At 66.4% G+C, this 27,082-nt stretch overlaps 2 protein-coding genes across 5 annotated transcripts; one reads left to right on the top strand and one right to left on the bottom strand.

The window, feature by feature from the left end:
• Positions 1–569: 569 nt before the first annotated feature.
• Positions 570–5,826, top strand: HK3 (hexokinase 3). Of its 4 annotated transcripts, none has more exons than XM_040604719.1 (17): positions 732–800; positions 878–1,040; positions 1,367–1,515; positions 1,677–1,796; positions 1,914–2,009; positions 2,094–2,193; positions 2,279–2,462; positions 2,633–2,788; positions 2,906–3,139; positions 3,225–3,529; positions 3,607–3,746; positions 3,894–4,013; positions 4,100–4,195; positions 4,319–4,736; positions 4,813–4,968; positions 5,141–5,374; positions 5,494–5,826. In XM_040604719.1, the coding sequence occupies exons 2-17, from the start codon at positions 917–919 to the stop codon at positions 5,811–5,813; spliced, it is 2,952 nt and encodes a 983-aa protein (XP_040460653.1). In that variant the 5' UTR covers positions 732–800; positions 878–916; the 3' UTR covers positions 5,814–5,826. The 4 variants fall into 4 exon arrangements, with proteins under 4 accessions (XP_040460654.1, XP_040460653.1, XP_040460655.1 ...); XM_040604721.1 differs by lacking the exon at positions 5,494–5,826 and having other exon boundaries at positions 4,319–4,418; positions 4,553–4,736; positions 5,141–5,460; XM_040604720.1 differs by having other exon boundaries at positions 570–800; positions 5,141–5,826.
• UNC5A (unc-5 netrin receptor A) lies at positions 5,798–19,175 on the bottom strand. The gene is made up of 16 exons (XM_040604723.1): positions 19,067–19,175; positions 10,673–10,894; positions 10,388–10,531; positions 10,209–10,312; positions 9,901–10,081; positions 9,620–9,787; positions 9,264–9,428; positions 8,990–9,178; positions 8,083–8,382; positions 7,900–7,987; positions 7,654–7,822; positions 7,339–7,572; positions 7,079–7,228; positions 6,831–6,995; positions 6,567–6,745; positions 5,798–6,337 (listed from the first exon to the last, which is right to left on the bottom strand). Exons 1-16 carry the CDS (start codon positions 19,173–19,175, stop codon positions 6,172–6,174), a joined length of 2,733 nt encoding a protein of 910 aa, XP_040460657.1. The 3' UTR covers positions 5,798–6,171.
• Positions 19,176–27,082: the final 7,907 nt, after the last annotated feature.

The raw sequence follows: 27,082 nt of genomic DNA, 5'->3' as shown, positions 1-27,082 counted from the left end.
CCCCTCCCACGGGGCGCCCCGGGGCGGTGCTTGCGGGGCCGCCCATTGGCCAGCTGCGCGGCGGGCCGGCCAATGGCGGGGCGGGGCGCCGGCGGGCGCCGTGTCTGTTGCCAGCGCGACGGCAGCGGCGTTAGCAACGGTCGCCCCGCCGCCATGGCCGCCCCCCAGCGCCGCCGCCCCCCGCCGCGGCCCGGCCGGCACGGCACGGCGGGGGCTTCCCGGGAGCACGGCCCCGCCGCCCCCAGCCCGGGCGGCCTCCCCCGGCGGGGTCTGCACCCGGAGGAGGGGGGCCGCGCGGCCCTGAGCCGGTGAGGGGGCTGCGGCCCGGCGGCGGCCGAGCGCGGCCGCGAATGGGGAGGCCCGGCCGGGCCGGAATGGGGCTGAGCACCCCCCCCCGCGACCCCCGGGGGGCACCTCGCTGTGCCCGGGCAGGGAACGCACCGACCTCCAGCTCTTTGCAGGGGACAGGAGGGGCAGGCAGGGCAAGGCAGGGGCAGCCCCTGTCTCCCACAGCCCCCGGGGGCGGCCCGCCGTGGGGCACAGCTGCCCCCCAGCCCCAGCAGTGACCCTCCAGGGCCGTGCTGAGCCCACGGCCCCGTGGGGCAGGGGCGCAGAGGGGAGGCGGGAGGCAGAGCCGGGGACGTACCCCCCAGCCCCGCTTGTGTACCTGGCAGGGGCAGGTGTGCGTCCTGCCCTCCTTGCAGGCCAGAGCTCCGTGGGTGACACGCCACCTCCCTCCACACAGGTCCTCAGTGAGCCGTCAGCTGGGCCACCGCAATGATGGTCCCCCTTGCACACGGGTAAGGCCCATCCCTGCCCCGTGCCCAGCAAGAGACATCCCCTGCCCTTCAGAGCTGTTCTAACAAGCCTTCTCCAGGTACAACGAGCCCTGCTGGCACTCACCATCCCGCTGGAGATGCTGCAGGTGGTGAAGGGCCGCATGCTGCAGGCCATGCACAAGGGGCTGAGCCGCCAGACGCACGCACAGGCCAACGTGCGGATGCTGCCCACTTATATCTGCTCCACACCCGATGGCACCGGTAAGGCAGCCCAGCCTGGGGACAGGCTGCTCTGCTACCTGCAGTCCCACACACCTCGCTGGACTTGGCCCTAGGGGTGCTGGGGTTGTGTGCACCCGTCTCTGGTCAGTTACGGGGTCCATGAGCTGCCCTTACGCTGCCTCTGCCAGCCCCCAGTGCAGAGGCAGATGCCAGGAGGTAGTTCTCTTGGCCCCTGCAGTGGTCTCAGGCTGTCAAAAGCCTCCCCCATAGGAGAGTGACTGTCCTTGGGACAGGGTGAGGAGCAGATTTTAGGGAATCTGCCACAAGGAAGGTCTCTGCCTGACACCACCTCCACTCCCCCCTAGAGAAAGGCGACTTGCTGGTGGTGGAGCTGTGCCAGAGCCACGTCCGGACCATGTGGGTGACCCTCTTGGGCGACGGAAACCAGAGCCCCCAAGTGATGTACAAGATCTTCAGCATGCCAGGGGACATCATGCAGGGCAAGGGGGAAGCGGTACGAACAGGCCATGGCAGAGAGAGTGGCCAGTGCTGGGCTGCCCAGCATCATGGAGGCTTGTCTGGGCTCCGCGTCAGTGCTGGGGCTCCAGGCTGCCTCCCACCGCCTGGGTGCTGGATAAGGGGAGCAGCTGGTCACCCCCAGCCATGCCTTTGCAGCTCTTTGACTTCATTGCACAATGTGTGCGTCAGTTCCTGGCTGGCATCAGCAGCCCCCAGCATCACCTTCCCTTGGGTTTTGTCTTCCCCTTCAGCTGCAGGCACACACGGCTGGACAAGGTGAGTGGGACAGCCCTGTCCTGGGGCTGTGGCTGCAGCCACCAGCACATCAGTGGTGGGGGAAGAGGAGCTGGCCTGGTGCCGGAGGCCAATGGCTTGGCCACGTGCTCTCTGCAGGCAGAGCTCATCTCCTGGTCCAAGGGCTTCAGCTGCAGTGATGTGGAGGGGAAGGACATTGTGCAGTTGCTGCAGTCGGCCATCAACAAGCAGGAGGTGGGGGGCTGTGGGGTGGGGGGGCCTGGCTGGGGGCTGCCCCTGTGGAGGGGCTGACGATGCTCTTGCATTGCTCCTGGCCAGCTTTACCACGTGGACGTTGTTGCCCTGATGAACGACACTGTGGGCACCATGATGACCTGCAGCATGGCAGGGAAACCCTGTGAGGTCGCCTTGGTTGTGGGTGAGTGGTGGGCACCCTGCATGCCTGAGCTGGGGGTGCTGGCAGGGGAGGCTGCGCTGGTGCTCACCCCCATTGCCCCTTGCAGGCACAGGCACCAACAGCTGCTTCATGGCCATGGCACAGCAGGTGGAGATGGCAGAGGAGACTAGCGGGCAGATGTGTGTCAGCACCGAGTGGGGCTGCTTTGGGGATGATGGCACCCTAAGTGACATCCTGACCCCCTATGACCAGTGTGTGGACGAGGAATCTTCCAACCCCGGGGAGAAGAGGTGCTCTTACCCCCCAGCGAGGGCAGGGTCCCTGGGGCTCCCTGTCCATCCCCGAGTGTGTCAGGCTCCACCAACAGGAGCACATGGCTCCCTGCAATGCTCCTGGGTGCTCTCAAAGGGTCGAGGGGTGCCAGGGGAGGACACCTGACCCCCCTGTGGGCTGCACACAGATTTGAGAAGCTGGTGAGTAGCCTGTACCTAGGGGAGATCGTCCGGCATGTGCTGACTGCCCTGGCTGCTGAGAAAGCGCTCTTCATTGGGAGCAACGTTGCTGTCCTGAGGACCAAGGATGTGCTCAAGATACAGCAGGTCCTGGAGATCATTGAGTAAGTGTCTGGGGACCAGGAGCTGCCGTGGGTGGGAGGATGGGGGGGGGTAATGGGTGAGTGCCCCCAGCCATGAGCTGGTGGCCCCATAGGCTGGTGCTCTGCTCTCCCTTGCAGCAATGAGGAAGGCACGGCTGAGGCTAGGAGGGCTCTGGAGGCTCTGGGGCTACGGCCGAGCGAGCGGGATTGCTGCCGGGTGCAGCAGATCTGCCAGGCGGTGGTGAGCCGTGCCGCCACGCTCTGCGCCGCCGGGCTGGCTGCCATCCTCAGCCACATGTGCCAGAGCCAGGAGCTGAAGCAGCTGGTGGTCAATGTGGGGGTGGACAGCGAATTGTACCGGGGCCACACCAGGTGAGGAGGGCCAACGGGCTCCCGAAAGGTATCCCAGTGGGATGCCTCATGCCCAGCCCTTGCCATCTTCTTCTTCCTTTGGCAGATTTGGGGAGATCCTGCAGAGCGTGACAGGGCTGCTGGCTCCTGAGTGCATGGCCACTCTTCTGCCCTCAATCGATGGGACTGGGTGGGGGGCAGCCATGGTGACAGCAGTGGCTTTGCGCCTGGCAGCCCAGCGCCATGAGGTGGACCAGGTACTGGCCCCGCTGCGGCTCAGCCGTGCTGACCTGCAGCGTGTCCAGGCACTGATGAGGCAAGAGATGGAGCTGGGGCTGGGCTGGGAGAGCAACGCCAATGCCTCTGTCCGCATGCTGCCCACCTACGTCTGCGGCACACCCAATGGCACCGGTGAGAGCCAGGGGCTTAGGGAAGGGGGTGCCGAGGAGGCCCTGGCCCTGCTGATGCCCCGTGCTGGCTTCCTGCAGAGCGAGGTGAATTCCTGGTGTTGGACCTGGGGGGGACCAATTTCCGAGTGCTGCTGGTGCGCCTGGCGGAGGATGGCATCCACATGGCCAGCAAGATCTACATCATCCCAACCACCATCACGCAGGGCAGTGGCGAGGAGGTGAGGCTGAGCACCCACGGCCAAGGGTTGGGCAGGGGGGTGGGAATTGCCTCCTTCCTCACTGCCCACCGGCCTGGGATGCAGCTGGGAGAGCCCCTGTGGCTTCACCCCAGCCTGGGCACTGCTGACCACAGCCGCTCTCCGCAGCTCTTCGACCACATCATCGAGTGCATCATGGACTTCCAGCTGAAGCACAACCTGACAGAGCAGGTCCTGCCACTTGGCTTTACCTTCTCCTTCCCCTGCCAGCAGCTGGGCCTGGATAAGGTGAGGGGGCAGCTCCAGCCCCAGAGGAGGGGGAGGGCCCTGGGGTGTGAGGCAGCCGCCCAGCCCCACTCCTGCGTCTCTTGCAGGCAGTGCTACTGAGCTGGACCAAAGGTTTCAGCGCCTCGGGCTGTGCGGGGCAGGATGTGGTCCAGCTGCTGCAGGAGGCTGCTCAGCGCAAACAGGTAGGGAAGGGCTGGGGGCCCATCCCCTGTCCCCAGGGTGCCACCCTGCACCCAGGTGGTGCCAGCCCCAGGAGCCAGCTGGGTGCCACTAAGCCGCATGTGTCCCTGTCTCCGGTTTGGCAGCACTTAGGGCTGAAGGTGGTAGCTGTGGTCAATGACACGGTGGGAACCATGATGTCCTGTGGCTATGATGACCCCAAATGTGAAATTGGCCTCATCGTGGGTGAGGAGCACCTCTGCACCCAGGGGGTCTCCCATCCCCTCACCCACCACCCCAGCCCACGTGGCATGGCCACGGCGTGTCCTGCAGCTCTGCCAGGGCTTGCGGTGGGCATGACACCAGCGTGGCGCCTGCAGGGACAGGGACCAACGCCTGTTACATGGAGAAGATGCAGAACGTGGGCGCAGTGGAGGGGGATCAGGGCCGCATGTGCATCAACATGGAGTGGGGGGCCTTTGGGGACAACGGCTGCCTGGATGACATCTTCACTGACTTCGACCGGCTGGTGGATGAGAAAACCATCAACGCAGGCAAGCAGAGGTGGGTGAGGGCCACAGGGCAGGGCTGGGGCTGGCTGCAGCGTGGCTGTGCCCAGCTAAGGCTCTGCCTGCGATAGGTTCGAGAAGCTCATCAGTGGCATGTACCTGGGCGAGATCGTGCGCCACATCCTGCTGGCACTGGTGGAGAAACGGCTCCTGTTCCGTGGCAAGCCCTGCCCCAAGCTCCAGATCAAGGGCATCTTCCAGACCAAGTTCCTCTCTGCCATCGAGATGTGAGTGCTGGGCTGTGGTGGGTTTCCTGAGCTTGGGGTGGGGGGTGGGAAGCCAGACCCCCAGGAGAGGGGCCACACTACAACAATGGGGCACCTGCAGGGTGATGCCATTCGCAGCCCGTGGGATGGGGCTGGGGACAGCAGTGCTAACAGTGCCGCTGGTCTGGGGCAGCAATGGGCTGGCCCTGCGGCAGGTACGGGCCATCCTGCAGGACCTGGAACTCCAGGCCAGCTTGGAGGACAGCGTGCTGGTGCGGGAGGTGTGCCAGACAGTGTCCGTGCGGGCAGCCCAGCTCTGTGCTGCTGGCCTGGCTGCCGTGGTGGAGAAGATGCGGGAGAACCGGGGCCTGGCCCAGCTGGCTGTCACCGTGGGGGTGGATGGCACCTTGTACAAGATGCACCCGTGGTGAGTGGGGCCAGGCACCCACTGGGGACCCTTGTCCTACGGCAGGGGTCCGGAGGGGGGTGCAGAGGGTGTGTGGGGTGAGAGGCACCAGCCCTCACTCTCCCCTCCTGTGCCCCCAGCTTCTCCCAGCACCTCCAGCAGATGCTGCGGGACCTGGTGCCCAACTGCACCGTCACCTTCCTGCAGTCAGAGGACGGCTCAGGGAAAGGGGCCGCGCTCGTGGCGGCTGTGGCCTGCCGTGGGGCCGAGCCCTGGGGACAGCCCCTGCTGCCACCCCAATAAAGCACTTTGCTCTGCACCTCTCGAGTCCTGCTGGGGGGGGAGGCACGGTGGGGGGGGCAGCGCACGGCCGGGCACAGCCCCACGTAGCAATATATATCGAATTTATTTACATTCACGTCCGGTAGACCCCCCGCCCGCGGCACCGCTATGTACATAAGGCCAAGTGTAAATACTTGAATGCACTTAATACAGAATTAAAAAAACGGTCTTTACACAACACGGCACGGGGCCTGGGGGCAGCTGCCCCCACACGCAGACAGCACGACGGCACCGCACGCACGACGCACACCCAGTGCCCCCCGGCGCCCGCCACGGGGTCCCCGGGGCCAGGCTGAACCCCGCCACCACAGTGCTGGGGGCCTGGCTGCCGTGGGGCACGGGCGTCCCTCTCTGCGAGGGGGCCAGGCAGCCCTCCCTGTGGGCTGTGGGGCAGTGGGGGCCCGGGGGCCGGCCAGGGACCCCTCCTGCCCCATGGCGGTGGTCCCCTGCGAGTGGGGTTGGGGCCCCCGCCGCACTCAGCACTCGGCCTCAGAGACGGCGAAGAGGGCACCGTCCTGCTTGCCCACCTCGGCCACGGCGGCGGCCAGCTGTGAGAGGTTGCCGTTGGGGAAGTGCCGCGCTTCCCACAGGTTGAGGATCATGGCCGTAGGGCTGGGCTTCGAGGCGAAGAAGCTGAGATGGCTGCGAGGGGGGGGGGGACGGGGACAGAGGGACCACATCAGAGCACAGGGATGGCTCCACACCCCAGGACAAGCCCAGTGCTGGCCTCACTTCTGGCACCATCCCACTCCCAGGGTCCCACAGCATTCCAGCATCCCTCCAGAGGTGCAGGATGAAGCCAGAAGCCCCCTGTCCCTATCCACCACGCCACCTTGTCCCCCTCCCCAGCACTGTCCCCATCCTGAGCTACCTGTCAAGGTTGAGCTTCTGGGCCAGTGTCCTCCAGTCGGCTCCCCGGGTGCCTGGTGGGTCCAGGCTGCTGATGATCTTCTGGCGGATGAGGAAGGGGATCTTGAAGGCACTGGGGCCCACCAGGGCTGGAGCGCCCACCTCACTGTCGGGGACCAGCCAGTCTGAAAACCTCGCATCCTAGGGGAGAGTGCCAGGATGGGGGGTGAGGATGTGAGCCCAGCCCGGGGTTACCCCCAGGAGCGTCTCCCAGCCCTGCCCTCACCTTGGCGATGTTGAAGTTGACGGTGAAGCTCTGCCCGTCACCCTCCACCTGCCAGACCCAGATCTTGCAGGCCAGCTCACAGGTGCTGGGGCTCAGGCGCTCCAGGGTGAAGGTGCAGTGCAGGAAGGGCTGCAGCCCGCTCCAGATGTGGTAGAAGGGGATCTCCTGCGGGGGGTGGTGGGGGTGGTGGGGTCAGAGCGGCAGGGACACCCTCCCTGTCCCCTCCCCCTCCCAGCTGGGCTCCTCACCTGGTAGCTGGCAAGGAGTTTGCTCTTCCAGAGGGAGCTGGGCATGTCGTGGATGGAGAGGCGCAGGTTGTGGTAGCTGTCCTTGAAGTGCAGCACACGGGGGGCTCCGATCAGCTGCCCCCCCAGCTGCTTCTCCAGCTGGATCACCTCCTGGCAGCACAGACAGCAGTCAGGCAGGAGATGCTGCAGCCTGGAAGCCCAGCCCTGCCTGCACATCACTCCAAGCCAGGATGGGGGGATTGCCTGGGGACCCCCGGTACCTTGAGGACATCCTGGGTGTCACTGAGGCAGTAGACACGGATGTTGTACTCGAGCGACGGGCAGGCGGCCGGTGCAAACAGGACGAGCTTGAGGCGCTTGGAGGCCGCCATGCTGAGGGACTCCCCCACCAGGGCGAAGCGCCCCAGCTGCTCCGTGAAGATGTAGCAAGCCTGCGCTTCCAGCTGGCAGTAGTACAGCTCCGTGCATGGCTCAGCACCCAGCTGCAGCACGTCCTGCGGCACCCAGGTAGAGATGCACCCCGGGCATGGGCATCCCCCTGAACCCCGATCCCCTCGCCCCCTGCCAGCGCTCACCTCCCACGTGCCCTCGCATGACTGCTTCTTCAGCCGGATGCTCCAGTTCTCAGCGCTGGCCTCCACGCAGTGACCCATGGCCAGGATGGCAGGGCGGGTGAGGAGGACCCCGGGGGGGCCACAGCTGACGATGGGGCTCAGCAGCGTCTGGCAGCCGGCCAGGGGCAGCCTGGGGCAGCAACGGGAGCAGCTGAGCAAGGATGGCTACCCCCAGCAGCCCCTTGCCCCTGCAGCCCTGGCACCTACCTCACCTCCTCCTGCTTGTGCAGGGTCAGGTAGACCTCGTAGATCTTCCCCCGTGGGATGGCATCGGGTGGGATGAGCAGGCTGATCCCTGGGTGGGGGGGTGCAGGTGTGGGGGGCTGAGCCCCATAGGGACCCACCCACACTGGGCGATGCTCCAGCACCCTGTGCCCCCCCACACCGTACCTGTGTTAGGGATCATCAGCCGCCCCCCCAAGAAGTTGAAGGTGCCATAGGCCATGTTGTTGGTGCCACGGGGCAGGGAGCGAAAGTAGCTCTGGGTGGAGAGCCGGGCCACGAAGTCGGCACCCTCGGCGGCGGGCGAGCTGTGGTGCAGCGTATGCCGCCCAGTGCCCAGCGGGCTCAGCAGGTGCCCGTTGGGCAGCTGGAGCTTGGCTGGGCCGTCCTGGCGTGGGCAGAGCGAGCCCTGGTAGGTCATGGTGGCGGTGCTGAGGTCGGGCTGGATGGTGAGCAGGCTGGGGTTGTCTGTGGCACAGAGCAGGGCACCATGGTGCGAGGGCATGGAGGGGTCTGGGGAGTCCCCGCCGGCAATGCAGTGGCACAGCTGCCCCGGGGGACATGGGGCACAACAGCCCCCACTTCATGGTAAGGGCTCTGTGGGGCACAGCCATCCCTGGGGGGTCCAAAAGTCATCAAGCCCCTGCCCCATGGCACAGACCCTCGGGGCACTGTCACCCCTGGGGTCCCCGGAGTACACAGCACCGAGCCAGGGCATAAGCTCTATAGGGACCAAGGGCCCTACAGGACAGAGAGCCCCCACCCACAGCCAGGGACCCTACATGGCACAAAGCACTGACCCTGCACTCGGGGACCCTTTAAGACACAGCGTCCCTGTCCCGAGGTCAGGGATCCCCTAGGGCACGGAGCCCCCACCCAGGGCTAGGGAGCTCAGGGGGCACACTGCCCCTTCGCCGGGACCCCACGGAGCACAGAGCCCCCAGCCAGGGCCAGGGATACCCTGGGGAAGACAGCCCCTGCCCAGAGCCGCCTGGGGGCACGGCCACCTCCAGGTCCCGAGGGACACCATGTCCCAGCGTGGGTGCACAGCCCCGTCCCCGCAGCCCTCACTCACCGGCCTTGCTGGGTTTGATGCTGACGGGCTGGAAGCCAGCAGTGAGGATGGAAGAGTCGGCTACATCAGCGTCCAGGCCCCCCTTCTTGCGGCAGTACACCAGCACCCCCACCAGCAGCAGCAGCACCAGGCACACGGCCACGGCCACCAGCCCCACGTACAGCGCCACGTCCTCCGCGCCGGGGGTGGCTGCACGGGGCAGGGCGTCAGCTCGCATGGTCACCCCCAGTCCTCCAGTGACAGGGCACAACCCCACCGTCCCTGCCGCGCTCACCGTGGCTGCAGAGCTCAGAGGTGCAGTTGCGGGTGTCCAGCTCAGGTCCGTGGCAGTCCTGACCCCCGTTGCGCGGCGCTGGCTCCGAGCACTCCCGGCTCCGCCAGTGGGTGCACTCGGCCCCACACACTGACCACTTGCTCCACTCCGACCAGGCACCATCCACTGTGGGCACAGCCAGGGGTCAGCGCCCCACTGCCACCCGCCTCCCCTGCCCCAGGGCCGGCAGAGATGGACACACGGGGGGGGGGGGGAAGACGAGACACCCCAGGGGGACAGGGACTGCGATGGGTGCAGTGGGGAGTGCAGCATCGGCACAGCAGGGGTGGCGGCAGCGCCCTGGGCAGGGTGGGTACCTGGGCAGAGGGTGGTGCAGGCGGTTTTCTGCACATTTTGGCCCTCACAGAAAGCCCCCCCGTTGAGGGGCGTGGGGTTGGTGCACGTCCGGCTCCGCTTCTGCCAGCCCCGTCCACAGCTGGTGCTGCAGCCCGACCACTGCGTCCACGTCGACCAGCCGCCGTTCACTGGGTGGAGAGGGACCCGTCAGCGCCCCGCAGGACAGGGGGTGTGGGGAGGGACAGGACGGGGAGGATGACACCAGGGCAGCATGGTGGGGACAAGCGTGGAAAGACTGTACCATAGACAGTGATGGCAGCGGAAGCACTGCGGCGACGCGCCACGATGTTTTTGGCCACGCAGGTGTAGTTGGCAGTGTCGGCCAGGCGAGCCTGCCGCAGCACAAGGCTGTGCTCCGGTGTCACGTAGACGTTGGCATCCAACGCTGGGTCCACCAGCTCCTCGTTGCGCAGCCACTCCACCTGCGTGGGGCATGGGGACGTCACTGGGTGCCCAGACAGGCCACCCCCTCGGGCAGCACACATGGCACCCCCATGGGCAAGGGGCACCCTCGGCTGCGTCCTGCCCTGCTGGCCCACAGGGACTCACCTCGGCGGGGGGGATGCCCTCGGGAGGGCGGCATGGCAGCACAATGCCCTGCTCGATGGAGACCTCCCTGGCTGTCGGCTCTTGCTCGAAGTTCTTGCGCAGATCTGGGGAGGCGCAGGGGTGAGGGGGGGGCCAGGGCCAGCGCCCCGCGTGCCATCCGGGCACCCGCAGACACTCACAGGCGATGCGCACGAAGGCTTTCTGGCTCTTGGTGGTGCCAGAGGAGCTCCAGGCCACGCACTGGCACCAGTACTCCTCCAGCCCAAAGATCTTCTCCACTTGCTGACGGGTGACCTCGATACGCACCTCCATCACCGGCAGCCCTGCCACCAGCGGGCAGCACGTCAGCACCAGCACACGGGGAGCAGTCCTCGCAGCCCCAGCGCCATGCAACCCTCCACCAAGAGCACTGCACGTGGCTCCCGGTGACGGGGGCCAGCGCCATCCCTCCCACCAGTGCTCACCGGTGCTGCGGTCAGTGCTGTGCTGTGTGACATGATCGCCCTGGTGCACCCACTCGCCGTTGCACTTGAAGTAGATCTGGGTGGCAGGAGTAGCGCGGCAGGCCAGGCTCACCGCCTTGTTCTTCACGATGTAGACGTCCTCCGGCTCCAGCTGGAAGTGTGGCAGCAGGTCCGGGGACGCGCCGGATACTGGGTTGGCCACAGTCGCGCTTTGCTGAGCACCTGTGGGGAGAGGGGGCTCGGCCACCTCCAGCGTGCCCGGGCTGGGTGATCGCCTGGGCTAGCGTGGCCCCATGCCGGTGGCCCCATGCCTCATCACCGTCCCCCTGGCCAGCAATGCGACAGCCCCCTCCTCACGCCGCCATCCATCAGGGAGAGCAGCCGCGTGGCGGCTGCGCCCACTGAACCCGCACCGATCCCTCATGTCCACACTTAGCACTAATGAAAAGGAAATGTAGTGTGACCAACAAGGGCCATCGCTCATGCCTCCCCGGGTGCCCGCTGGCCCCCCTCCCCAGCATGCTGCCAGGCGCCGCCTGGGGGCCACATCCTGCCCCACCATGCCCTGGAGGGGCACAGGGATGCAGGGTGAGTGCTGGGGTGTGTATCCCGTGCCCTGGGGACAAGGCAGGGTGGCACAGCAGTGTGCCCCATCCTGTGCCAGGCCCACCCACCCAGGAATGGGCACAGGCATGGCACACGGGGGCTGTCTGTCTGCAGTGTCCCCAGGGTGGTGAGGGTGGCTTGGGGCTGCACACACATCTCGGGCGGTCGGGCATCCCCCAGCTTTGCTTGCAGGCTGTGGGTGCCATGCACAAGGGCAGGGTCCTTGGGACAGCAGTGATGGCCTGTGGCATGTAGGACGGTCCCGTGGTGCCCATGTCCCCCAGCCCGAACATGGCCAGGTGCCCATGCCCCTCCCACCCCCCCAGCACCTGCTGCAGAAAGAGTTAATAAACCAGGGCCCTAAATAAGCATTTGATTAACAAACGATAAAATAGCGATTGTGTCACTGAATGAAGCTGTAATTGCTGCTGCTAATTGGCTGGTTAGGATTTAATAAGCAATTAAATGGGATGGAATGCGCAGTAATTAAGTGCCTTGGTTTGGCAACCACTCGCCGCTCCCCATGCGCCTGTGAGACCCCCACTGCCCACGGGACCCCCACTGCTCGTGCCCACCCTGGCTGGCTCCCGCCTGGCACAGCCACCTGTGTGACAGGGACATTGGGGACACAGGGGTCCCTTGGGCCCTGGCTGAGTTCCCCTGGGGGGCTCCGAGTCCCGCTGCTCCCCCCAGCTGGATCAGGCCCCTCCAAGCGAGGGGGTGGGCGCTGAGTGAGCCCGCTGCGACGCCCGCTGGGACGGGCAAGGTGCAGCAGCTAATTTACGCGGGGAAGATAAACGGCAACCATAACGCGCTGGCTATTACCCCATCAGCACTTTTACAATGTCGCTGGCAATTAATTTAATTAAAACCCCTGTCGGGGATATATAGGCATTTCATATTTCACTGGTTTAACGACCCCCCCAGCCGCAGCCTGGGGCCAGCCTGGGGGGTCACGGCGCGGACAGGCGCTGCGGTCCCCAGCCCGTGCTGGGCTGTTGTCCCCAGTGCCAGCTGCAGCATGGCTCGCCGCAGCACCCATGGCTCTGCCGCGCCACCCGCTCGGGTACCCCTGGGTGCCCACGCTGCACTTCCCATGCTGGCACGCAGGGCTCCATGCTGCTCCAGCCAGGGAGCTGAGATAGGCAGAAAGGCAACCCGATTTATTTATTACATACCAGGTTTGCCGCTGCACAGCACCGCCGCTGCCTCCTGCCTGGGTGGCTGCGGCAGGCAAGTCGGGTGAACAGGGGAGCGGTGCTGCGGGGACCAGCCTTTTAATCACACATGAAATGAGTACAGCAGTTGCCAAGCTGCCTGTCCATCCATCACGGCTGAGCAGAGGGGTGCGGGAAGCCTGGGGCCAGCAGCAATGGGTGTGGGAGGCAGGATGGGCACTGAGCTCCCCCACCCCAACTGGGGTGCCAGGTGCCTTGGGGGCCGGGTGGGACCACGGGCACAAACAAAGCTGGGGACATGCAGCAAGCGGCAGAGCCAGGGGGCTACCAGGCACCCCACAGAGCCCTCCAGCCCGATGCTGTCCTGCTGGGCACCGTGCCCGGCACTGGTGGGGCTCTGCGCGGTGGTGCAGCCATGGACGGAGCCATGGCACGGCTGGGAGGCTGGAGCTGGCCTGGGGCACTGGTGAGGGAACACAGGGGCTGTGGTTTGGGTGCCCCCTGCACCACAGGCACCCCATCCATGATGGGCACCCCATGCACCATGCGCACTGCATGCACTGTGGGCACCCCACGCAGCACGGCTGTGCCAAACACCACGTGTATCTTGTGCACCATGGGCCCCCCCATGTCCCAGGAGCCCCCACCTTCCACAGACACCCCATACAGCATGGGCACCTCTCACACCACAGACATCCCACACAGCGTGGGCACCCCCAGCCCGTGGGTGCAGCGTGGGCACCCCGTGGGCAACGGCCCCCCACGCGGTGCTGTGCCGGCTCCGCATCGGCCTCGCCGCTCACCTGCCGCTGCGTTGTCATGGAAACAGGCGAGATGCTTATGTCACCTTGGCAAAGGGAACCGGAGAACTTCGGCAAGGATGGGGAATGGGAACCAGGGGCACAGTGGGGCGCTGGGTCCCACTCACCCCTAGGACTCCCCCCGCCGTGGCAGAGGCACAGCCCTGGCCAGCCGCTCTCCCGGTGGCCAAAGGGGTAATTGGGAGCGCGGTTTGCTACAGCACCAATAAATCACGGCCGGTAAAGCCAGTGCATTAAGCAGGGCTTTATTATCAATTATCCCCCACCCACGTGGGCTAACGAGTGTGCAGGCAGGCCTGATGAAGTGGGAGGGGGCTGGGGGCTGAGCTGGGGTGCAGGGCTGCAGCACCCACCTTGGGGTGCAGAGGGGATGGGGACACCCTCGCTATGGGCTCCAAGCACCCACCTTCACCCCACCACTGCCAGACCCCAACAGCTCCCGGCCCCCTCCCCATGTACAGAGCCCCCCTAGCTCCCTGTGCCCCACAGCCGCTGCCACCCTGGGTGGCCACACAGCCCCTCGTCCTAGTGCCTGGGCCCCCCCAGCATCAGAAACACCAGGTGTACTGGTTACTGAGTAGAGAGGGACTGCAGTACGCTGCATTGCCCAGCGGGGAGGGAGTCCTGCCAGGACCCACCAGGCACCCCCAGCCTGATCCCTCCGGTCCCCAAGGGCCCAATCCTGACCTAGTGCTGGTGCCACGCTCCCCGCCGGTGCCAACAGCAGCATGCCAGGCGCCTTGGTGCCTACTGCAGGGAGACGCCGGGAAGGTCAGCGTGTTCTTGGCTGCCCGGCGGTGGCTGCGGCAGCGCCAGCCCCAGCACCGGCGCACCAGCATGTGGGTTCAGCACAGCTGCCCCTGGGAGAGATCAGGCAGCTGCCTGCAGTGGGAGAGTGCTCCAAAGGCACGGGTCCACCTCGAATGCTGCCACCCAGCCGGGCCCAGTGTAACGGCTGTCCCCAGCAGGGCACCGAGCTGTCCCCAGCAGCCCCAGCCTCCCTCTGCCCCCATGCCCTGTCTGCACCCCTGCCTGCTGCCCTGGGGGTCCCTGCAGCGGAGCGGGGACCTTGACGGCGGCACCTCCTCTACTGCCCTGCTGTGCCCCCCTCCAGGGACCTCCCCAAACCCCGTGGGCTTTGCAGCCAGCGTATTCCATCCCAGCTGGCACCCCATCCGTCGTGCCCGTGCCAGGCCTGGCACACCATTAACATGAAAGATTTCTTCGCACTTTGCCGGCACCCAGCCTGCACCCCAGCAGCAGGTAATTAAAGCAATAATTGTTGCTGATTGCACCAGCCTAAACGAGTGAAGAGTGGGCATCAAGGGGAGGGCAGAGGGTGCCCACAGGTGTCCAGAGGAACCTGGGGGTGCCAGCCCTGCTCACCATCCTGCACACAGGGGTCCCTGCTGACAGCACTTTGCTCTCTGCAGGGCACAGAGGAGGGGAGCTGGCACAACTCACCAAAAACCTTGTCTGAGGCTTTGAACTGGGCACCATCCTACCAGGAGCGACTGGCTCTCAGCCACAATGAGCTGGTGCTGCCTCCAAGAGACCTCCAGACAGGGGCTGTGGCATCACCTGGCACTGCCCAGCTGCCCACGGCTGCTCCAACACTCACCTGGAGCATCTGGGCATCAGCAAATGCTCCCCTTGCACCCACCTTCCCACCCACACAGCCCCCATGGTGATGCCAGGTGGATGCTGATGCCAGCCGCAGCTGGGCAGGGAGCCAGCAGGGTCAGATGCCAACACCCGGCAGCATAGCCTGGTTCCTGGCCAGTCTGGTGCGTGGCGAGCACTGGGGACAATGCAATGATGGGCACAGAGTGCCAACACGTCCCCTGTGCTCTAATGCTCACAGTGACCCCGGGGGTGCCCCTGCCTGCCCCAGGACTGCGTCCCCGGTTTCCCCGTGCATCCCCATGAGCCAGTCACTGTCCTGGCCCCCCAGGCATGTGCCCCACATACGGCCGCGGGAGAGGCTGGTGGAGGTGGCGGGGTCCAGAGGGTGCCTGTCTCCTGGCGAGCGCATGGCAGTGTCTGGGTGCTGATTAAGCGAGTGCTAGTTATGAATGAATTAGTCAGGCGGGTTTGCATGACAATAGAGCTGCCTAATTACGGATTTGAGCTGATAACACTCTCCCCATTACATGCAATTAGCATGTGCCAGGGTGGGCAGAGCTCCCGGTGGGCTGCACCCTTGCCCCACTCCAGCACCTACCAAGGGGGCTGCGTGGCCCCAGCCATGTCCAAGCCTGGCCCGTGGTGCCCCGTGCCCAGGGTCTGGGGACAGTGGTGCCAGAAAAGGCAGCCGGGGGTGGCAGCCCCTCCCCAGGGACCACCTATGACTGCCTGGGGGCTACCAGCCCTGGCACCCAGTGCTGGGCACCATTCCCCGGGCACCCATGGAGGCGGTCCCCTCTTGGCCACATGGCGTACACAGAACCCTGTTCCCTGCCAGCCCCGGGTGCCCACTGAGCCCCACAGCCCCCACAGCATGCCCGCAGGACCCGTGCCAATCTGTGCCAGCCCCTGTCACCAGCACTGCACAGGGAGACAGCCCCGCCTGGCCCCAGCTTGGTGAAGGGTGGAGGGCTCCTCCAGCCCAGCCTGGCACTGGGATGGAGGGGTCACGACTGGCCCAGACCCACATGCTGGGGCTGTCACTGGGGTCCTGAGCCTGGGGAGCTGAGCAGCTTTCTCCTTCAACTGACAGTGAAGAGCAAACACTCCCGCTGAGCCCTGGCCCTGCTGGGAAGAGTGTCAAGGTCACCCTCAGCCCCGCGTCCCTGCCGGAGTGGGGAGGGGAGGTGGGGGGGAGCCGGGCAGTGCTCCCAGGTCCAGCCCCGCAGCCTCTTCCCCTTCCCACCCGTGGGTGGCACACGCTGGTGACGGCACCTGCAGCACCCTACAACCCTGTGGCAGCAAAGGCTGGCCAGAGGGGGCTGGGACACAAGACCCCCATCCTATAGGCAGGAGCCTGGGCAGGACAGGGTTGTGGGGAGGCAGGGTGAGCTGTAACCTACTTGACACCTGGAAGAAACACCCAGAGAGCAGGCAGGTAGCAGGGCCAAGGGGTACTGGGCAACTACTGGGCCTGACTGGATAAGGACAGAATACCAGTGTGCCCAGTCCATTGCCTGCCCACCCCAGCCTGCCTGCAGGCAGGCACGCACACGGCACACAGAGCACTGCTGGCACCAAGGGTGCACCCCTGGGTGCAGGGTAGGACATGGTGAGACACGAACGGCATGCAGTCACCGTGACATCATCCCTCAGGCACTGGCACCAGTGCCAGGGTGGTCCTGGGTGCTGCCAGCCAGTCAGGTGGGACAGGTGCTCAGCTGTACCCATGGCTGTGAGGTGTGCACGGTGGCTCCAGGGATGCCAAGGCCCTGGCAGCACTGCCAGCGCCCTGGTTCCCTCCTGCAAGCACCTGCCAGGCGCTGCACAGTTTGATGTAGTGCCATCCCCGCGTGGCACTGAGCCAGAACAAACAGCCCTGGGCAGGCTGCGTCTGCCGCACGCTCGCACTGACAGCCGGCATGGCAGCTTCCCGGCTGCCCGACGTGCACCAGCCCTGCCCACTGCCCTGCCCTCCTGCCTGCCCCGTGGAGGCACCAGTGCCCAGACGGGTGCAGGTTGTGGGGCACTGATGGGATGCAGTGACCTGTGATGCCAGGCTGTGGGGCACCTGAGGGTCCCAAGCAGCCTGGTGAAGCTGGCAGCACCATGTGGCTCATGCATGGTGACAGCAGAGCCCACAGCCCTGGCCAGAGGAGCTGAGGCAGGAGCCGACGTGGGGCAATGGCCAGCCTGGGGGCAGGAGATGCACAAGGACCTGGCACCAGCTGCCACAGGTGCCAAGGGGAAGGGCCCACCAGAGCACTGGGCAGGGGTAGCTCTGGGGAAGGACCCTGCCCCTGTGCCCTTACCCACCGGACAGCACAGCATTCGAGCAGGGCAGTCCCCACGCCTGGGGTCCTTGTCCCTCACTGCTGCCTGCCGGTGAGCCCCAGCCCCTGCTGCTGCTCTCCCCCTTTCCCGGCGGGCACTGGCAGCAGAGCAGGCAGCTGGCACAGCACCAGGGATGCTGCTCCACGGCAGCAGGCAGGGGCCCTTTGCCTGGATACCCGGATTCCCCCATCCCTAACTTGTGGCTCTGTGTCCCCGGGGAAGAGGTGCCCTGCCCTGCCATGCCGTGCCATGCCGTGCCACGCCACGCTGGGCTGGAGCAGCACCCGGTGCACAGAGGCCCGGCCTTGCCACATCTGTGTCGAGTGGCAGCCGCGCAGGTGGCTGGGCTCCGTCGCGCCGTGGCCGCTGTGAGCTGCCTGCCAAGCGAGTGGCAGGGACAAGCTCCCGCACCGCACTGCCCTGAGCCGGTGCTGGCACTGCCGGGCCCCCCCACACCTCCTGCCGCACAGCCGACGTGGGGTGGCCCGGTGCACCCCCTGTCCCACTGCCCCCTCTTGTCCCACTGCCCCCCACTTCCATCCATCCACCCCACGGATGCCATGGGGACAGCAGTACTCCATGCGCTGCTGGGGGCCGGTCCCCACAGCCCCCTGCATATGGGGTCCCCTGCACCCGAGGGGTGCCGACCCACCGCGCCGGTTCTGCAGTGACCCCCACAGACGGGGCCACGCTGGGAGCACTGGGCGCGGGGTCCCTGGGGGTGCCCGGCTGGGAGAGATGGGTGCGGAGAGCACGGGGGGCTGCCTCCTCCCGAGTGCCCGCTGTGCCCGCCCGGTACACCGAGCCGGAGCTAACGGACGTCTCCGGTGGCCCGCAGGAGGGTCGGTGGGCCGGGACCCTCGGGCGCGGAGGGGTTCCTCCCCCCCAGACCCCCCGCAGAGCGCACGTCCAGCCCCGCGCAGCTCCCCGCCCCCAGCCCGGTCCTTTGTCTGCAGCCGCCACTTCCAGACTGCCGTGACACCTGCCAGCCGCCGCCAGCCGCGGGCACCCGCCGCACCCCCCGGTCCCCCGACCCCCGGCCCGGCAGCCGGTGCCGCTCAGCCTCGGGGGTCCGGCACAGGCCGCTGCCCTCCCCCCGCCGGCTCCTGCTCGGGGCGGGGGGCAGCGCCGGGGGCCGCCGGGCTCCGGACCGTTCGCGTTTGCGGCGACACCGCTGCAGCCCCGCACACCACCCGTGTCACGGCCACCCCCGTGCACCCCCGCGGCGTGCCAGCACCCATGCGGGCTACCCCGTCACCACGGTCCCCCGTGTCCCGGCCAGGTGATGGAGACGGCAGGGACCCCGTGTCGCCGCAGGGATCCCGTGTGGCGGCAGGGACCCCGTGCCGAGGGTAGGGATGCTGTGCGTGGGGCACGGACCCCGTGCGTGGGGCAGATGCGCTGCGGACACGCGTGGCGGTGCTGGCGGGGCCCCGTGGGGGCAGAGCCGTGTCGGCGAGGCGACGAGCGCCAGCCACCCGTTCCGGGGCAGCGCCGGCTGGGCACGCGTGTGCGGCCGTGCGTGGGCACGGGGCGGGGGCGGCGGCAGTGCCTGCCGTGGGGCGGGGGGCGTGCGCCCTGCCCGGGAGGGCATCTCGGGGACCCCCCGGTACCGCACAGCCGCTCGGACACCCCGCACAGAGACCGGTCCCCGGTCTCCGCTTCCCGCCGCGCCCCGTCCCTGGGAGGGCACACGGCTCCCCGCAGCACTCCCGCTCCCCGGGTGACCTTGCCCAGCGCCCGGTGACGGCTCCCCGCCGCGCGTGTCCGTGTCCCGTCCCCCCCCACCCCCGGAACCCGGTGCCCGCGGGGGGCGCGCGGTGACTCACCGGCGGCGGCGAGGAGGGCAGCGGCGAGCAGGGCACCGAGCGGCCCCGGCGCGGCGGCGGCGGGGGCGGCGGCGGCGGGGGCCCGGCGGCGGCGCGGCCGCGCACCCATGGCGCGCCCCGCGGAGCGCTGCGCGGCGCGGCGCGGGGCGAGGGAGCAGGGCGGGCCGCGCTCCGCGGCGCCCTCAGCGGGCCATGGCGCCACCGGCCCCGCCACCGCCACCGGCCCGGCCCCGCCGCTGCTGCCGCCCGCCGCCGCGCCGCTCCGCTCCGCCCGGGCGCCGCCAATGCGGGGCGGCGAGCGCGGACCCGCCCGCGGAAGGGACGGCGCAACAGCTGGGCGCGCCCCCCGCCGCCGCCCCCCGCCCCGCGCCCCGCTCCGCACCACCGGCACCGCGCTCCCCCCCGGCTGCATCTCCCCTCTGCATCCCGCCCCGCCCCGGGCCGGCGCGGGGGGCCCGCCACCCTCCCCCGTGCGCGGCAGCCCCCGGCGCGGCACCCCTGCGTTGCCTCCCCACCGGGCACGGTGCAACCCCCTTCCCAGCGCGGCGTCGCCCCCCGCCCCCCCCCCAGACATCCCCCCTGGCACGGCACCCGCCCCGCAGCCCGCTCTGCCCCAAGCCCCTGCTGCAGACCTGGGCCAGGCGATGTCCCCAAGCCCAGCCTGGCACCCCACGGCGGGGGCAGGGGGGGCACAAACCCAGGAGAAGAGGGTCCTGCCGGTACCTTCCTCTGCAGCATCAAGCCACCACAGGTCCGGCAGGTGGGTGCAGTGCCTTAAGCTGGAAAATGTCACAGTAGCAGGGCCACCATCTTGGTGGGAACATGTACCACTCGTGGGACCCCACCTCACTGCCATACGTGGTACCCCACACTCAGCCAGGGGATTTGGTTCTGCCCTGGCTGCAGGATGTGGCCCCTTCCCTCCCGGTTGCCATCCATCCACCCAGCTGATGTGCCTGGCAAGCAGCACTGCTGTCACCAGCGGGCAGACTGCAGGGTGGGTAAGGGATGGGGGGCAGAGGGGGGTGAGGCTGCATTGAGGTGCCCTGAACCACATGAGAGCCAGAGCCTGTGCCTGCGGTGCCAATCAGCCCCCTGTCCCCAGCGGTGAGGGCCAGGCAGTGGCTCCCAGCGCCATGCAGCAATAATTTCATTAACAGCTCCAGGAACAATTAACAACTGCTCTGATGCCTTCAAGAGCTGAAGCAGGTGCGAAGCCAGCATGGCTCTCCCAGGCATCACCGGCTGTGCCTTGGCCTCCATCTGCCCCAGCCCAGCGCTGGTGGTGTTGAGCAGAGCCGAGGCCACCACCGGCACAGCCCCAGAGTGAGGCCAGAGCCATCTCCCACCAGCACACCCCTTGCCAGGCACCTCCAGTGCCAATATGGTTGTGTACTGGCCACGAGCGCAGGCTGGGCAGCACATGCAGGGTGGCATCCAAAGGGTGCCCACTCCCATCCCACTGTGCTGTCCCAGGCAGTGCCCTGAGCCCCAGCACATCTCGCACAGGCACTGGTGGGGGCCAGCTGGCAAAGGAGATCCCTGCCCATCCCGGCGGGCAGAGCCCCAGCACATCCATCGATAACCACCCTCCTTCAGGCTGGTTCATTATTACTGATGGCATTTGCATGGAAACAGGATGTTTTTACTCCTTGCGGCTCCATCTGCTTCTGCTGAAGTCACCGTGCTTCACATGAGCTCCCCGGGGGGCTGCCATGGGAACCAGGGCTGACTCCCCTGCAGTGCCGGGTACCCCAGCCTGGGCTCCTGCAGTGGCCAGACCCCCCAGCCAGGCAGCGGGGCAGAGCTGGGGGGGGTACACAGCAAGGCGCTGCCCTGGGGGACCTTGGCAGGGAGGGGGCTTGGGGCCCTGCGTGCGGTGCCAGCCCCATCTGCTCCTTGTGCCACTCTCCCGGGACAACTTCCAGCTACCTCTGCTGGTGCCGCATTGGCAGTGCCAGCAACAATGCTCCTGCCACCCAGGTGCCCACCACACCCACCCTGTCCTACCGCTCACCCAGGGGTACCAGTGGTGCCCAGTCCTGCCTTGGCTTCACCCAGTTCCTTCACCATGTGCTTGTGACACAGGGTGCCACGTGGGTGCCGTGCCGAGGCTACATGGTCTCACCCTGTCCTGTGGCGCAGGCTGGCATGGCCAGGCCATCAGTGGGGAAGTAGCAGGGCGCACTGATGAATTAATAGACACTAATTAATACAGATTGGGGACATCACTTTCAATTCCACTTGCTCTCCCTCTTGCCGAGGAGGAGCTGAGGGGGCAGGTGAGCCAGATCCTACTCCACAGCCAGAGCCCTGAGCCCCGCTGCCAAAGGGCCATGCCAGCCTGACATGAGGTCTGTGGGGGCGCCTGGGACCCCTGACCACCTGTCAGCGTGTCATGAGGGGCTGCAGCACATGGGGAGCTGTCGGCTTCAAGGAGAGAAGCCTGGTGCTCAGCCAGCCCAGTGCCCCCAGCACAGCATGCTCAGCGCCTGGGCGTCCCATGATGGCCGCAGCCCCAAGGGGATGCTGGAAGTGCCAGCCCCACTGGATGCTGTAAATGGATTATTACTCGGAGTAATTAAGACGGAATTAAAAATTAATTCTCCTCTCCAGCACACCACGGTCATGGCTCAGCCGCGTGCTACAGCCATTGTGTCAGGGCTTTCTCCTGAAAGAAACTGGATTGGGGTGGAGGTAGAGGGAGGGCATCACCTGGTAAGCGATGGTACCCATGCTCCGCAACTGCAGCTGCCACCTCCCTGGGAGTGTCACCATGCTGGCACCGCTCCCCCTCACCACATGCCCCAGGCCACGTGTCCAGCAGGCCAGCCCAGGCGAGGCAGCTCCCACCCACTGCTGGGTGCAGCAGAGCCCCTGCCCATGCCGTGTCCGACCTCCTGCCTGTCCCCAGCAGGTGTGGGCAAGGCCAGCCATGAGATTTTCTAAACTCCCATCAAATATTTAAATAGATATTTGAGCTCATGTATAATGGATTGCCTGCACACTGCCTCCCTATCCATTTGTGGTATTTAAGGAAGTCGAATATTAAACACCATTGTATTAGCAAAACCGCCGTCTGCCTAATTGAGTTACAAACGGGGAAGGTGCTGATGAATAAACAATGCATAATGCATGGCCCCATGAGCAGGATGCGGCCAGGCCCTCGGTGCTGGGCAGGGACCAGGCTGTGTAGGGTGCTGGGGCCAGGAGGGTGCTCCGGCAGGGAGTGGGCACAGGTACTGGTGATGTTGATGGCAGAGCTGAAGGTGGGAGGAACACAAGTGCCATGCGAGGGACATGTGCCAGAGCATGGCACAGCATGGCATGGGAAGGCACGGCATGGCATTGGATATCCTGGGCCTCATCCTACACAGGGATGCTCAGAAACGGAGCCAATGAGAGCAACCCCAGCCGTGCAAGGAACAGAAAGATTATGAAAATGAAAAGTAAATAAATATGGATGTTGAGGACCTAATTCTGATAAGAGGATTTTCAAAATTAGCCATTTGCAAGAGTAGATTAATGGCGCACAGTGCCGGGGGCGGGAAAAGCTCCATTAAGATGTGTGGCAAAGCCCATCCCAACACAGCCTGCTCCTCGCAGCCCCCAGCGCTTGAAGAGCTGCTCCCCGCTTTTTAAGGAGATGGATTTGCTGCTGCCAAGAGAGAAAACAGGGTGGCTGGAGGGGCTCGGGCACAGCGCAGTGCCACCCTGCATACACAGGTCCTGTGGCCACAGTGCCATGGCACCAGGACCTCACTGGAGAGCACTGGGGCCAGCAGTGCTGGGTATCTGTGCTTGGGCAGACAGCAGGGTGGGCATGGTAGTGGCACATAGGCTGGGGTCCTCAGGGCTGTGCCTGGCACCCCCAGCCTGGGCGTAGGGTGGCTGCACCAGTGGCAGTGTGGGGCTGGGAAAGGGGGAGTGGGGTGAACAGGTAGTGAAGGCACTGGCCTGTCACCCCATGGGTGCCCCATGCCAGCCACTTCAGTGGGTGCTCCCGGCCAGAGCTGGTGCTGATGCCCCCGTGTCAGTAGTGTGGGTGCTGGGGCAGGGACACCTCCATACGCGCTGGGCTGCGCAGGGGCAGGAGGCTGTGGGGACTCAGAGGGGCTCTTTGCATCCTCTGGCTGGGATTTTCTATCCAAGCAGCCAAGCAGAAATCTCATTATAGCCTGGCACAAAGGCAGCGTCACTGTCCCCATCCCTGTCCCCACGCCTGGCTGGGGGCTGGCATGGCTGCGAGCAGCAGGAGGGTGTCCTGGACAGGGGCAGCTGGAGGGGCTGGAAGTGGCCATGTGCTGGCCCCTACCCCTGTCAGTCCCTTGTGCCCCTCACCCCAGCCCAGGGCTTACAAGCCCCCTCCCCAGCCTGACACAGATCCCCTGCTCTTCAGCACAGGTGGGTCAGGTGTGGGTCTGAGGTGGGTGCCAGCATCTGCAGGGCCTCCAAGGCCATGTGTGGGGCAGGGCAGGGTGCAAGCAGCCCAGGCACCCTGAGTCCCTGGCGCTCCCGCAGCAGCAGTAGCAGCAGACAATTAATTAGCAGGGCAGTGGGAGAGCAGCCGGCGGAGCTGCGTGGGATCGATGGACGCATCGACCGCCCGGGAAACACCAGCCCTCCCAGCCAGAGATGTGGCACTGGGGTGGGCAATCAGGGAGCCAGGCAGGGAACCAGGTAGGGAGCCTGGCAGCCCCCCCGACCCTGCAGCTGGGTGCTGGCGGGGGGGGGGGGGGCTGTGGGCTGCAGCATCACCAGCCCACTCCAAGGGAACACCAGGGTTCACAGGGCCAGGAGGGGAAGGACAGGCACCGGTGGCACTGCCTGCTGTGTGCCCTGTGCCCCAGCAGCTCTGGGGATTGCAGCTGCTCCCCCCGAGCCAGGAGAGTCAGTGGTCCCTTTGCCACGCTGGGAGCTCCTGGGGGTGTTAATGAAGCCGGGGGGGGGGGGCTCAATTAGCAGCTGTTGGGATGCATCTGTGTTGAGGGAGGCGCAAGCTGGTCCCTTAGAGCTGGCGGCATTGGCCGGTGCAGGCGAGGGACAGGGCTGCACCGTGCCTGTGCTGAAGGCTTGGGGACAGCATGGGCACAGTGCCTGGGAGGGGACAAAACCCTGCGGGCATGTGCCACACAGACGAGGGGCACCCAGGCCATGGTACAGGGCCAGCAGAGCAAATCCCAAAGGGGTCATGGGCAAGGGACACAGGGCAGGGTGGTGGGGACAGCTCTGCCAGCGGCAGGGCGCTGCCTGCAGCTTGCTACAGCACTGTGCTGCAGCCATACCTGCAGGTCTGATGCCTGCAGGTCTGTGGCCACACATGTCCTGTCCCTGTCCCCATGCCTATCCCTGTCCCCATCCCACCTTCCCACTCCCCTCGCCTGCCTCTGCCAAGCAGGACGTGCCAGTCCGTCCCCGCGGGGATGGAGAGTGCTCAGCCATGTTGCAGGAGCCTGGTTGTCATCCAGATGAGAACTGACAGCAAGGGGCTCTTCTCAGGTACAGGCTCCCTGCAGCACAGGGCAGGATTTAATGTTCCCTCTCCACCTCCTCGGCTGCTGGCACTGGGGATGGCCCTGCAGGCACTTAACCCCTTCCCGACCGTGCCAACCTCTCCACACAAAGCCCACCATGTCAACCCCACCGTGCAAACCCAGCTGTGCAAACTGTGCTCTGCAGCCCTCTGTGCAAACCAGCTGTCGGAGGGCAGCAGCCCAGCATGGGCAGGCAGCACCAGCCCTGCCATGCCTGCCCGCTCCACACTGCAGGGACAGCAGGCAGGGAACAGGATCAGCAGGCAGAGCCCAAGACCAGGAGCAAGACCCATGGGTGCAGCCCCTCTGCTGCACCCTGCTGTGTCCTGCCTGGTGCGGGAGACCAAGCATGAAGGGGTCCATGGGCCCCTTGCCTCCCACACCTCCCACACTGACTGCTGTCTCCATGGAGGTTGTCATGGGAACGCTGTGCTGTAGGTGCCCCTCACCCTGGGTACCCCTCCTCACATGCCATGCTGATTCTGGATGGAGGACAAGCTCAGCCTGCACCCTCACCAGGGCCTGGCAGGGTGGGCAGAGAAGGCATGGGGCACCTCATGGGGGCTTGTCCCCCCAGGAGTGCTCAGAGGATGCTAGTGGTACCCAGGGATGGAGGTCCCCTGCATGCCCATGTCCCCCCTACCAGGGCCCAGAGCACCCTCATGGCCCCAGGAGGGTGATGGGGCAGGAAGGTGGGCGCAGACACCATGGGAACAGTGTGGCGCAGCCCCAGCGCCAGCAGCCGCGCTGCCTGCCCACTCCCACAGTGAGCCAGCGCTGCCTGTTCTTCCCGGCCCACGCGCCAGCCACGGAGCCAGCAGCTCCTTCCCCAGTTACTTCGGGGGATTTTAACCCTGCAGCACCCACTGGCTGCAACGGGATGGGTGTCTGCACCCATCCTGGCACCAGGTGCGTGCCCGGGGAAGGATCTGTCCTTGCTGCCGGAGCTGCCAGAGCCGGTGGCGTAGGAAGAGGCTGTGCTGGCAGCCTGCTGAGCTGAGTCGTGGGCCAGCGGCGCCTGGCCCTGGCTGCGCGCCAGCTGCCGGCAAGGTGACCCTGCATGGGCACCCAGCACCACATACCTGCACCGCCTGCCTGGAGAAGGGGACACGGGTCACCATCCCTGCACCAGCCCAGCGCCATGCTGCTGTGCCCACCCCTGCTGTGCCCCACAGCGACCCTGGCCCCACATTCCCCATCCCTGTGGTGCCATGCATGTCCCTGACCCCACATCCTCCCCAGCCCCACATTCCCCAGCCCTGTGGTGCCACATATGTCCCTGACCCCACATCCTCCCCAGCCCCACTGGGTCCCACAGCACCCTGACCTGTATCTCCTGCCCAACGCAACCCCTGGTCCCCCAGCTCTGTCCTTGCCAGCCCTCATGCCTTCACTGCCCCCTGCCCCCACCTGCAGCCCTGCCGCATGTCTGCTGCCATCTGCCTCTCCCTTTTGATTAGTATTAATTTTTAATTATGATTATTGACAGGGCTGCCAGCTTGGCTGCCAGCTGGGACAGCTGCCCAGCGTGAAACAGGCTGGGGGCAGCCCTGGCACTGCTGTGCTCGCTCAGTGGCTCCTGACAACTGCTGTCCCTATCTGGGGGGTCCCCGAGTGCCTCCCACCCCCCTTTGCCCCCCAAGTAGGGACCCTGAAGTGCAGGAGCTGAGGTTGGAGGCCATCATGTCACCAAAGGATGGGCTCTAGGGGGGCACTGCCAGCCCCCCAGCTGGCTGGGCTGCTTTGAGCCCATAAAGCTGTGGAGATAGATGGCCCCTATTACTTTCCAATCAAACAAAACCCCACCGCGGCTGCACGTGAATGGCAATGAACCTCGGCACCGCGCCACAGCCTCTGTCACCAGCCCCCCCGCCTCCCCCAGGTAACCTTGGCCTCCCGGCATGGCGGGGCACAGGGCACCCCATTGCACCCAGGACGGCAGTAAGGGGACAGGGACAGCATGCCAGCCTGGCCTGGGGGGCAGCCCCCGGTGGGAGCCGGGCCAGGCAGTGGAGCAGGTTGAAGGGACAGAGGGACAGGCAGCCCCCGGCCCTCACCCACTTCACGCTGCCGCTGCTGGGGGTGGTGGCACAAACAGGTGCCATTAACAGTGAGGTGGATGGGGGGTCCCGGCACCCCACGTGCCTCCAGCCCCCGGCCCCAGCTTCAGCCAGGGCAGCCCCGCAGCCCGTGCCCCACTCGCTCCTGCCTGCCCCTCTCCGGGGGGTGGGGGGCAGCTCTGCCGGGCCACCGCCAGGGCCGGCTGCCGGCGCTGCCCTGCCGAGCTGGCCAAGGCCGGGCGAGCGGCGCCATCTCGTGGCGAGGGGCAGGCAGCGCAGGCAGCGCAGGCAGCGCCCCGCCCGCCTTCTCTCTTCAGTGCCCCCGACCCCCCCCTGCCTGCAGACACCTCAGCCGTGCCCCTCCCCGGTCCTGCTGCCGGCCGTGGGGTGGGTGCTGCCTGCAGCACCCCTGGCCTGGGTGC

The sequence above is a fragment of the Falco naumanni genome, chromosome 8 (genome assembly GCF_017639655.2).
Source record: "Falco naumanni isolate bFalNau1 chromosome 8, bFalNau1.pat, whole genome shotgun sequence".
NCBI lineage: Eukaryota > Metazoa > Chordata > Aves > Falconiformes > Falconidae > Falco > Falco naumanni.
This window is presented reverse-complemented; position numbering and strand designations above follow the sequence as displayed.